Source organism: Carya illinoinensis, chromosome 2 (assembly GCF_018687715.1).
Source record: "Carya illinoinensis cultivar Pawnee chromosome 2, C.illinoinensisPawnee_v1, whole genome shotgun sequence".
In the NCBI taxonomy this organism is placed as follows: domain Eukaryota; kingdom Viridiplantae; phylum Streptophyta; class Magnoliopsida; order Fagales; family Juglandaceae; genus Carya; species Carya illinoinensis.
The window spans coordinates 20,058,770-20,072,146 of NC_056753.1; the positions used below are offsets into that span (position 1 = coordinate 20,058,770).

The 13,377-nt window shown below is 34.4% G+C and overlaps 1 protein-coding gene across 3 annotated transcripts; it reads right to left on the reverse strand.

The window, feature by feature from the left end:
* Positions 1-2,095: 2,095 nt before the first annotated feature.
* LOC122300276 (transcription factor MYC4-like) lies at positions 2,096-3,918 on the reverse strand. 3 transcript variants are annotated; one of them, XM_043110791.1, is made up of 2 exons: positions 2,448-3,915; positions 2,096-2,253 (listed from the first exon to the last, which is right to left on the reverse strand). In XM_043110791.1, the coding sequence occupies exon 1, from the start codon at positions 3,838-3,840 to the stop codon at positions 2,449-2,451; it is 1,392 nt and encodes a 463-aa protein (XP_042966725.1). In that variant the 5' UTR covers positions 3,841-3,915; the 3' UTR covers positions 2,096-2,253; position 2,448. The 3 variants fall into 3 exon arrangements, with proteins under 3 accessions (XP_042966725.1, XP_042966726.1, XP_042966727.1); XM_043110792.1 differs by having other exon boundaries at positions 2,096-2,309; XM_043110793.1 differs by lacking the exon at positions 2,096-2,253 and having other exon boundaries at positions 2,352-3,146; positions 3,219-3,918.
* Positions 3,919-13,377: the final 9,459 nt, after the last annotated feature.

Consider the following 13,377-nt stretch of genomic DNA (forward strand, 5'->3'; position numbering starts at 1 on the left):
TAAATGAATAACAAATAAATTACTCAAACGTCTAAATCAAAATTCTCCAAAATAATTCAGAAACTCAAAACTGAAATGAAATAGCAAGTAGGGAATTGAAAAGATCAAGCCAGTTGAATGGAGATGAAGATTCGAAGCGGTGGAGGAGGCTGAGCTGCAGTGGAAATTGGACCCCTCAAGGAGTTCTTCAATCTGCTGCAGTGTGAGTGAATGATCTAGTGGAAATTGTGTAGCTGCGTGAATGATCGATTGTATGAATCCTCCTCTCCGAATCTAAATGAAAATCAATGGAAAATAAATGAATTCTAAGTGTTTCTCTACTCAAAACCGAGTTTTCCCAGCCAAGAGTCGGCCATAAGATGTAAAAAATCATTTATATACTCTGATGACGAAATAAACCCTGGTCTGTAAAATACGATATTCGCTCGAGCGGAGTGTCGAGCGAACATCGAGCGTTCGACTCTGCCTAAGTTCGCTCGAGCGGCATGTCGAACGAACATCGAGCGTTCATCTCTGCCTAAGTTCGCTCAAGCGGCCTGTCGAGCGAACATCGAGCGTTCGACTCTGCCTGAATTCGCTCGAGCGATCTCTTTTCCTACAACTCGCTCGAGCCCATTGTCGAGCGGAAGTCGAGCGTTTGAATCTGTCTGACTTCGCTCGAGTGGCCAGAAGCCGCCGCTTGAGCGATATGTACCATAAACCATATTAATCAACAGTTGATAAAATTAGAGCAGAAATTCATGCTTTTAATCAATTAAAATCACAATTTTGATTTATTCATTTTTCCATATAAAACCAATGATAAAGTAATGAAAGAATTAGTATATATTGGTTCCAAAAGTATTAAAAATGCAATAATTCAGCTCAATCACACATCAAGGCACTATTAGGCGCAGCCAAGGGCAGTGGATGGATTGCCATGTGGGGTGGGGGGGAACTTCTTCAAGAAGTTTTATCAAGGTGGCCAAATTCATGGCCCTTGATGGGGCTCAACCAAGTGGGTTTCAATTTAGGGTTTAAAGATGTTAGTATTTGAGATGCTAACAAGTCCAAATCTAATTTTTCTTAGCCCAATCAAATTTCTAACGTTTAAAAGGTTGGATAACAAGAGTTGATCAGATGAAAGAATAGGGTTTTGCTTAGGTGGTATGATCTTCCCACCTTGATTCTTTCACAATCCATCTCATGGTTCTTTTTTGTGTCAAGTATCTAAAACTATTCACCAAGTGTGGATAAGATCTTTCCAAGTATCCAAATAAAAGTTTCCTAACCTAATTTGAATATTGCACACTGTGATTTTGAAAACACTGCACTAGGTGCTACTATTGAGATTACATTCACTCCGGGAAAGTGAAAAATAAATTTTACATTGTAAAATCATAAATATTCATATAAACCTAATTGTGCAATTCATTTATCAAAATTCAACCCAAAATGCCTGAAAAAAAGTAAAATGCATTTTCGAACAAGCATATATTTCGAAAACTAAAAATAAGATTATTGTGCCATAAAATCTTGAATAATCAACTGAGTTAATTAGTGTAGACTATAATGCATTCTAACACTTCTAACTATCTCAATATATAAAATAGCACTTCTAGCACCATAATAAGTAATAACGTTGATTATGTTGACAAACTAAAATTTATGAGATTAGTCAATTCGTAAAAATTTACAAAATTTTTACAAGATTTTTAAAATTTATAAAAATTTTATTGTTAAATTTCTAACGAACTATTACATTTACTCTGATTATATCACTTTATTAATCAATATTTAATGAGCCTGCCAAACATTACTCCATCCTTATATTTGGCATGAATTATACAATATATGATATATAATAAATTAAAATTATTCCAACTGCTCAAAAATTTTTTGAGCTACTAATGCATTAATGCATTAATAGGCAACAGTCTCATCAACTACTCGATTACCAACCTATCATTTCCAAGCTGCTTTTCAATCTTGTCCTTTTTAGGAGCCATCCTCTGTTACCAGTTTGATAGATCCCTGGCCATTGGCCCATTAATTAAGATGGATTATCTTTATAAGATCATGTGTCGACGTTCCACCTCGGGTGGGGCCAACCGTGTTTGTTTGAAATAATTTACGAGTACCTTTTTCCTATTGTTGGAATATATCATTACTTCTTTGTGTTGCAAATTTTACCAGCTCTCGCCACCATCGAGAAACTTTAATTTGACGTGCATGAAGATGATCCACCGCGTTTTCACCGATCGATCACCATAACTGAAGACAGTACTTATGATGGTCATGAGTTGAAATCACTGTTAATAATGCATGCACTGCAACGATTTCTCTATTAATTAGTACATAAGAGAAACTAATTAAGGTGATAGGTATTAAATATTAGGCGTCGTAATTTTAATTTTGCTTATACATGCAGTAGATAATAACAAAAGAAATAACAGTAATTCATTAACCTTATTGCTTCAGTTTTTCTAGAAGAGCATCCTTGAGACTTTCTTCATTATTCAGTCCATCGGGAACCCTAACCACCACGTCTTGAAGCATGAGCTCCTCCACACACGAGATACTCGCATGGAGGACTTTGAACTCTAGGTCACGAAGAGCAGCCATTAATTGTGCTGTCGGGTAATTACAATTCTCCGAGTGAACCCTAATCATGGCTTCGAGTCCTACAATCTTGACTTCAACCTTGAGCCCGAATTCGCTTGAGTTAGACCTAGTGATCTGGTTGACAGAGGTGGTGGTAATGGTGCTTTGGTTGTCCATGGTGTCAACATGTTCTAACTTCACGGCCTCCTTAGGCTCGCTTTGAAACTCCGATTCCAACTCCTCGATCTTGGTCTTGAGCTCATTGATGTACGACACAGCGTCTAACAGCAGAGATGCCTTGTCCATCCTAGAAACGTTGGGTACCGCTGCTCGCAGCTCGTAGAACCAGTGGTTCATCTTCTCTCGCCGTTGCCGCTCAGCCTCGACGTGGTTCAACGGCGTGTTGCGGCCGAGTTTAGGTTTCCTCCCTCTTTTCTTGGGGGTTTTCTTCTCTTTGCAGTTCACGAAGATGCAGTCTGCTTTCTTTGCTTCTATCACTCCTTTCTTTTCTAGTTGATCTGAGTACTTGTCATCTTCTTGAATGCTGGTAGTTATGCCAATATCTGCGAAATAAATGTTTCGGTCAAGAAACTGAATTGGAACTAAATTTTGGCTTGGTTGCCTAGGTACCAAACCAGTGAGATCCCTCCCAAATAAAGACTTGGCTTGCTGGACTAAGCCACAGTTCTCTCTGATAATGATCGGAGATCCCATTTCGAGAACTCCAGTTGAGGTTGGGATACAAATAAAGGTTTCAATCCCATGCATTTGAGCTTCTTTAGCTCTCTCGCAGTTGTAGAACTGGAGCTCGTGGCCACCGGACAACCACACTAGAGAATCAAAAGCGAAAGCCTTGCCGGGGACACCGTCCCCGACGGAGAATGAACGAGTTAAAGACATGTCGTAGAACAATTCGACATCTGTGAGGTCGGCGTTTATGTGCATGTTATCGCTAACTTGGTGGTTTTCACCAAAGGTGGACTTTCTTCTTTCGGGGAGTAGCATCGAAGTGGCTGGGGGATAGGTGCTGGTGCTTGAGAATTTAGGGTATGTGTCTTTGGTATTGGCGCCTTGGAAATGACCGTCTCCCCAAGCCAAGAGGAGGTGGCCATTATCGTTTTGTGTGGTTTGCCAGAAAATGGCGTAAGCCCACCAATCTGGTTGGCTTTGGAGTATGAATTGGAGCCTTTGTTGAAGGGTTAATGATGGGTTTTCTTGGGGCAAAGAAGCTGGAAAGGGGATTATCAGGTCCTCCATGCTCTTGTGATATAGAATAAGGAAGATCTAGGCACAGAGGGGGGAAAGGAGGAGAAATTATGTTGGGTGTGGAGGAAGTGAAAGCATTTATAAAGTGAGCTTGAGGGCACTTTTAATGGCACTTATAAAATATATTTCCCTTCAATATATAAAGAAATGATGTTAAAATGTTACTCTATTAGATTTTATATTTTAAAAATATTATAGATTTTGTTACAGTAATTTCTCTCCATGTAGATGATTTATTTATCAAATATAAATATTTTTAATTATTTTTTCTTTTCTTCTGATTTTTTATTTTTTTCATGTATAAATATTTTTAAAAATATTTAAAATAAATAAAAAAATAAAAAAATATATAATATTTAAATGATATGAAAAAAATAAATAAATTAATATATAATATATTGTAAAAATTAATATATATAATAAAATAAAAAAATTTTAATGATATATTTTAAAAGATAGAATAGGAAAGTTATCGACACTGCTTCACCGAAGATGGCTGTTTTCTTTGGGAAAAGTGGCAGGAGGTAGAAGAGCTAAACCTAACTAACCTTTCGTGTCCTTTCCGTGTGCAAGAAACATATATAAATATCTGAAGGAAAAAAAAAAAAATCAAGGAAAATGCATGGAGCGCGTTGATAGTTACAGTTGGAGCGCGTTTGGTTTTATTTTATTTTATTTTAAATATTTTGACTTAATAATTAATAAATATTTTTTAATAATGTTATGATTTTTATAAAAAATAATATTTAAAAACATTAAAAAATATATATATATAACAAAATTAAAAAATAAAATACAAAACAACTAGCGATAGCATATATATGTGAAATCTATTCATCCGATCCTTTTCATATCGGAAATACTACTTTTCATCCTTGATTACTACAATACTACTCATTATGTAGTATATTTTAACTACTTATTATTTAAGTGTTTGATACATAAATTATTCTTTTTAAAGAATAATAGTATCCTTTCATTCTAAGTTTTATCACTAGTTTCACAACACAACCATTTAAATAAAAATAATCACAAAAATTAACAGTACTGTAGGAGGGGGAAAAGAGATCCCAACAGATACTCCCAAAAAAATAAAAAAATAAAAAAAAAATACAATACGTAAAATAAAAAAATGAAAAAATGAAACCTCAAAGTTGTTGTCTATATTTCCTCGGGGAAAAAGTTGTTATGGCGATAAACAGAGTAGCATTTATCTTCTTTATTATTTACATTTTAAAGAGAAAAAATTTTACTCATTATCTTCACATTATATAGTATTTTTATTAAATATATAATGTATAAATGATGAGTAGAAATATTTAATTAATTTAAGAAAAATAAAATTAAAAGATAAAAAATAAAAATAAATATAATATATAGTATGTAAAAATGATAGATAATTTTTTTTTTTAAAAAAGGAAAGTCGGCAGTGAGAGCATCTGTAAAAAGATAAATAAAAAAAATCACTTAAAATATCATCGGTTGGAATTAGAATTGATAAAATGTAGAATATCACAAATAATTTTCACAAATAAAACGACAAAGAATAGCCCACCAAAAAAACAACGACAAAGGATAGGATTTAGGAGGACATGCAGTTCTTCTACAGAGATGAGAAAAGGGGCAGGGGGTTCAGGATAAGCCAAATGCTAGTGGAGCTTTCCAGAGATGGGAAAAGGAGAAGGAGGGGGCGCGAGAAACGTGTGGAGGGTACTAATGATGGTGAGTGGACAGTAGTGTAGGGTCTAGTGTGTACGGAAATAATGTAATGGGTGGTCACAAATTGCCACAACAAACACGTGAAAGGAAAGCGAAAGGCGCAGCGACCGATGCATGCGTTGAAGTGCAGGATATGATAAGATGAAGCTCGAATTTAAGAGTGGTGCTAACACACCGAAAATCCTTTTTTTTTTTCTTTGAACAGTGAATTATTTAAACATTTTTAAAAATTTTAAAGAAATTATAAATTATAAAATAATATTTCTTTAATCATTAAATAAATTAATTAAAAATAAATTTTAGAAGATAATTCGTTATAAAATACAAGTAAATTTTTGGGTGGTTCTATCTCATCACCAAATTTAAATATATGATACTTAAGATGACAAGACTTGTGGGTGCTTGAGATAATTTTAGTTAGTGGTGAGTTATTCGTTTGGTCAGATTTTTCTAAATTTGATTTTTACTTTATTGGAATTAAAGTAAATTTTAATTTTTGTGGATTTTTAAATTTTAATTTTTTTAAAAAAATTACAAACGAAACTAAATCATCCATTACTAATTTACTTCTATATTAATATCTAATTTATTTTTATTCTAGACTTATACTATAGTATTTAATTATATATAATTATGCTTTAGTAAATTAGCATTGTGTTATTAAATTATTATACAAGACTTATTTAAATATTAGTGTCTAACTTATTTCTATATTTGATTATGTATGGTAGTAATTTATGATGTTTACATATACAAAACTATTATTAGTATATTCATATTATAGTATAAGTATATTATTTTATAATAATTAGCTCATACTAGTAAATTTTTAAATTTAACTATATAAATTCTAGTTATATAGTTATATAACTATACTAATATATATATGATACATATATATATATATATAAATATATATTTTTATAATATATGTGTAATAACGGAGTTAGAGTCGGTCCAATGACACCTCTGGCTTTGACTCCATTTTGTCAAAGTTCCAGTGAATGATTGGGGTGGGGCTCTATCGTATTGGTCTCAGCTGATAAACGGAATGAAGAATCTCTCGAGTATACACGAGTAGGTGTCTTCAAGTTGGTTGCTCGGATAGATGTTAGTCGGTGTAACATGTATATCTTTGTGTGAGTTGACTTGCATCATGTTGGTAGGGTGGGAGAGACTCCCCAATTTCAAACGGTGGAGCGACTCATCCTCTTTTGGCCTATCATGAAACAAATGTTTGTGTGACAAATATCTATGTGATAATTGTGAATGTCTATGTGATTGGTGTTATGAATTTTACGTGCTTAAGAAGAGAATGATTCCTTGCCTCGACGACATATATAAGTATACAAGTATATATACATATTGAGTTATGTGTAGAGGGTGATTCCTCACTATATTTATGAATATATGTGTTTTTACTTGAGAGGGTGATTTCTCGCCATGCACCAATATATGTGCTCACCCATTTCATTGCATGACACTATTCATTGCATATTCATTGACATTGTTTTTTATTATTGATCTTATCATAGCTGTTTAACCTGCTTATAGTTTCGGTATCGGAACCATCAAATTTGATGTAGAGGTAGATCTATGAGTGATATTCGAGGAGGAAGAGCCAACCCAACTTGAGCAATTGGCGTGTAGGCCTATTTCTATGTAGAACATGTCCACTTGTGGGATAGGTGTCCGGTCAGTTTTGGGTGTACTAATCAAACAGTTGGACATGTGTAAAAATTATTTGAGGAATGAAGTGACTTATGGATATTGCAAGAATGTATTTATGATTTTTAGACTTTTGGTACTATAACGTTTAGCCTTTAGTATAAAATTTTATTTTTCCACCATGAACTAGATATCTATTTCCTTACATGTGCACTTCCTAGTGAATATTGCATGCCTAACCCGGTTCGAACTATGGGTGTTGCCAACTGGTTGACATTCTTGGTATCACATATTCTCGTAAGGCCTTTTATCGAGGAACAGGGCACCACAACTACAACCAATAATGTTAAGGACTCTCCCAAAGATCCTAAACCTAACAAGCACGGCTCTACTACACCTCCACGAGATAAAATTCAATCAAAAGATTAACCACATGTATGATAGTTAGACTTAGATACTAATCTTGTATAGTTGTGCATTATCTATCTTATTGGCATTTCTTAAACTTAGACTCCTATTCAAATAATATAAATGATTCCTATGAATAATGAATTGAAATTATTCAATGAAGTCCATACCTTGATATGGTATCAAGAGCCAACTGACTCACTTCAGTTTTTTTTCCTCTTTTGATGGAGGACCAAGCTTCTTAGCACTCTGAATCACATCTTTCATCCCCTCTCTTCTTTCACCCAATTATATCATCAAACATCTTCCCTCCCTCTATAACCCCTTTCCAAATTTCACTACCATCAAGCTTACATGTGAAAAATATCTTTTATGGAAGCCACAAGTCACCCCCTCCCTCAAGGGTCTTCATCTCTTTGGCTATGTCGTTGGAACCACACCCTGCCCTCCTCTTCTAACCATATCCGCCTATCCCTCTATGTCCAATCTTACCTTTACAATATGGACTATGCAAGATCAACTTATTCTTAGTTCCCTAAACTCCTCCTTGTTGGAAACCATTCTCACACATATTACGAAAAGCACAACCTCATGGTAGGTATTCCCTTGAACGTTTGTTTACCTCCTCCTCTCACACCCATGCCATGAATTTACACAATCAACTTGCTACCCTAAAGAAAGGAGACACCTTTATCTTGGATTATTTTAATAAGTCAAGCAGGCTAGCCAATACTTTTGCAACTGTTGATCAATGTTTCCTTCTTGTTGGTAGGACTTGGACCTAAATATAACTCATTTGTTACATTGGTCACCACTAGAGTTGATCCAATTTCAATGGAAGATATTTATGGCCATATGCTCGCTAATGAGCTTCGCTTGGAACATCATCAACTGCCAATGTTGTTGCTTGCACCAGTTTTCTCATGGTGGTCTATTTTCCAACTCTATTGGTTGTGGCTTTGGCTCTGGTTCCAATCAATCTTCTTGAGGCTGGGGGCGTGGTCGTGGACCACCCTTATCCTCTAGTCCAAAGCCCATTTGCCAGGTGTGCAAACAAACAGGGTGCACTTCCCTTCCAATGTCCAAGCAAATTTTACAAGTCCCTCACAATAGTTAGACAATAACTGGTATCTCGACTTAGGTGAATCACATCAGCTTACAACCTATTTGGCACATTTGAATGTCAACTCCAAAGAGTACAATGGATCTGAGCAAATCAGCAACGTTAAGGTACTGGTTTACTAATCAAATACCATGACACAACCCGGTTAACCACACTTGATATTTCTTTCCTTTTCAATAATGTTTTTCATGTGCCCTACATTAAGAAGAACTTACTCTTTGTTAAAAAATTTACTGCCGATACTAACACATTTTTTGAATTTCTTCCCAACTATTGTTTTGTGAAGGACCAAGCCATTGGGAAAATTCTATTGCACAGGCCAAGTAGGCATGGGGTGAACACATTATCTACCTCCAATAAAGATTGTCCACCTGTTGTCTTTGTCAAGGAGTGTACTTATCTTTCTCATTGGTACCCAAGGATGGGTCATCTAGCGTACTTATCTGTCTTTGTCAGGGAGCGTACTTATCTTTCTCATTGGTACCCAAGGATGGGTCATCTAGCGTTTAAAGTTGTTTGTCGTGTCTTGTCTCAATTTTTGGTTCCTATTTGGTCATATTGTCAAAGTTTCTTGTTTCCAGCATGTGTTAGTTCTAAGAGTAAACAACTTTCCTTTTCTGAGTCATGTAATTAGGCCTCTGTTTCACTTTAATTAATTTTTAGTGATGTTTGGGGACTGTCTCTTGTTACTTCAAAAACTAGATTTTGTTTTATGTTACCTTTTTGGATTCCTATGGTCGTTATACATGGTTCTACACTATTTCTTGCAAAAATGAAGTCACCAATGTTTTTTCCCAGTTTCAAACTTATGTGGAACACTTTTCTAATTACAAAATTAAATCACTTCAATCAGATTGGGGGTGGTGAGTTTTGGCCTCTATCCAAAATACTTACCTCCCTTGATATTTTTCATCACCTCTCTTGTCCACATTCACATCATCAAAAAGGTTTTCCTGAATACAAACACCATCACATTGTTGAGAACGGGACTTGCTCTTCTTTATCACAGCTATACTCCTCTTGAGTTTTGGGATGAGGCCTTTCATGCTGCTTGTTATCTCATTAATAGCATGCCTATGCCTTTTTTGAACCATGTCTCTCCATTTTGATTTTTGTTCAAGTGTTATCTGGACTACTCTTTTCTAACAATCTTTAGCTCTACCTGATGGTCTAGCCTCTATTCGTGAAATAAACACAAACTCCAATCTTGTTCTATTAATTGTGTCTTTCTTGGGTATAGTTTGAAACACAAAGGCTATAACTGTTACAGTCTTTAAAACAAAAACTAAAATAAATAAAGAAATAAATTCTAAAGACGTAATCTTTCAACGGTCTAAGTTCCTTTTCCAACTCCAACACGAATATAACTCTAACCCAATTCTTGACCCTTCTCCCATTTCCATTCCATTGGTCTAGCCCATGCAACTACGTTCAACTTGTGAGATACATGACTTTGTGGAAGCCAAAACCTCAAGCAAATCAATAGCTCCCATTGGGCGCATTGATCCCTCTCCACCTCACACCTATGTCTCTCCCCAAGACAGTGAATCCCTAACCTCTATCAAACTTTTAGAGTGCCAACTGTTAGGGGTGATTTTAATCTGATTTGGAGGAGGTTTTGTGGACCGGGCCAGGCCTATTCGGACTGAAATGAATAAGGATCGATTCGGTCCGGTCCCATTTATGACAAGCTGGTGCGGTTGGTCTCTCGGTCCCATTCGGGGCGGGCTGGTCCGGTCGGTCCACCCCGATCCCAACTGGGCCAAAGGCTCAATCCCTATATCTTATGTTTAACTTTTTTGACCCACTAACATTTTATCCAATTTTAAGTCCAAAAATTAAAAAAAAAAAAAAAAATTGAAGGGAAAATAAAAATAATCTTTAAAAAAAATTATATATATACAATAAATTTGAATAAAATGATTTACTTCCAAAAGAATATAAATTTTCTATATCCATAATTTCATCCATTCCAAACAACGTAAACATGATTATCAATCATTTATAGTAATAAAATTTACAAAAATAGAAATAAAGAAATTAAAAACAATACCTAATTAGTAAAATCCCTAATAAGTAATAAGTAATAAGTTATAACTAATAAGTAAGCATCAAATTTATCCAAAATTAAAAAGTTTGAATAGAAAAAGAAAAAAAAATACAAGTTACAATTATATAAATACACAGCTGTCACTTTCTTAGGCTCTTAGCCTCTCATATTTACATCAATACAAAATACAAATATATATAAACCGAATAGACTTGCAACCAAATGAAGTTCCTCCCCTACTACTGCTACAAAATAACAAAATACATAATAAAGTCAAAGCCACAAAGTTGCTTGTTCCAGGCTTCCAGCATTGCTTCTTGTTCCATGTACTGTAGTCTGCACATGCCACTTATAGTGAGAGTTTGAGCATACGAGTTACAAGCAACCAAAATATGTTATGGTCTCTTACCCTTTGCTTTTTATATTAAAAAGTAAATAATAATAATGATAATAATCAGATACATTAAATATTATGTTGGCAAAAAGCATATATATTTACATGAAGAGCTTTCAAGTTGCTTAAAAAATTGAGTTTAAACTAATCATTTAGGTGTCCAATAGTACTAGACCCATGTGATTTCATTACTAGAACAATTAAAAATATACACACCAAAGTACCGAACAAACCTCAAATTCAATGTATAATAATCCAAGTATTAGCATGTATATATATATTGCATTTGCAATGTCAAAAATATACAGCAATATAATAAAGCATATAAATAATTTAATGATGCATTTGATACATGGCATATAAATGCAACATCAGCCACTTTATTACAAAAATAATTAAAAACATAAGTAGTTTTAAAATTCAAACATTAAAAAAAAAGTGAGCCTTTAAGAAGTATACAATAGAGTTCACTTAGCTAGGAAGTAGAGATAGATGTACAAAATCATGAAATGTGAGAGCATCAATATCTATGGCAATGGCCCACATGAACAAAGCCTTTAAGAAAAACCATAACCAACAATCTTCTCACTTATTTAGTCTTTAATTAGTATTGGAATTTGGTCCAGTAGGCATTGAATTTGATGCCTTCATAGAATTAGCAAATTTCACTAAAAATTTAAAACAAAACAAGTTAAATAAAGTTACACAACATAGAAGAAAAAACAAAATAAACCACAAAATAAATGCATTACATACCCATATCCAAATGCTTATCAAATTCCTCCACTTCATCTATTAAAGTCCTAAGGTTTATTGGAGCAGAAGAAGAACGAAATCAATTTTGTGCACATATATGATCCTCAACACTCATTAGATTTAAACTACTTTTGAAAGGGTCAAGCACACGACTAGCAGTGCTAAATGTAGATTCCGAGACGACAGTAGATACCAGTATTGCAAGTACATCGCGTGCAACTTTTGAAAGTACATGATATCTAACATAATTCACATTCCACCAATTTAGAATGTCAAAACTATCATCTTGATCCTCACATCTTTCAATTAGATATCTATCAACCTCTGACTTACTTTCCAAATTGTATTCTAACTGTAACTGTTGCTTAAATTAGGCCATCAATTGTGCTTTTCTACTCTCATTCTTATCAGTTGAAGGACCTACATCTTCATGTGGGGAACTTGTGCGTTGATGAGAACTCCCTTTTTCATTTTCCCTGTATGTCTCATACATGCGGATAAATACATTTCTCACCCTCCAACTGAAATCAATTTTTTTTCTAGACTCATGTGCATACATTTGTCCCAACCCAAAATCAAGATATCACATCTTGTAGCGAGGATTAAGAAGAACTCCAACATATAGCAACATATTTTGATTTTTCAAATTGTGCAAATACTTCTCAAACCTTTTCAATATATTTATGGCCATTAATTCCACCATGGGGCTTCGTTCTTCACACTCCATGTTAATATCACCTTTAATACTAATCAACTTCAAGAAAAAAATATTGTAAGTTACATATTTACCCCCAGAGAAGTGTAACGTTGCATCATGAAATAATTGAAGAAACCTCACAAATAACTTCACATTCTCCCAATCGGATGCATTGGGAGGCCTAACTTCCTAAACTTTTTTCTATTTACCACATCTTCATCATCGACATCGTCATCATCATTATCATCTCGAATACTACTAAGGAAACACGGATCTTCTTCCTCCAACCGATCAAAAACCTTTCTAAATTTTGAAGCCATCTCCAACATAAGATAGGTGGAGTTTCACCTAGTTGGTATATTTAAGCAAACTTAGCTTTTGGATTGAAGATCTTCCAAACTCACACATTTCTTAAATATACTTTACCTTTGAGGAGAGAATTTAACATATTTCACAATACCTTTCACCTTCACAGTAGACTCATCATATTATTTCAACCCATTACAAATGATTAAGTTCAAAATGTGGGTACAACGTCGAACATGTAAGAATTCATGTTTCAAAATCGTGTCTCTCCTATACTTGGATTTTTTTTTTCAAAAAAGAAACGACCCCATTATTAAAACTTGCATTATCAAGAGTGATTGCAAGTATTTTTGACTGCCCCCAATCATACAAACAGATCTCTATGCCCTTACCAAGTGTATCATCCG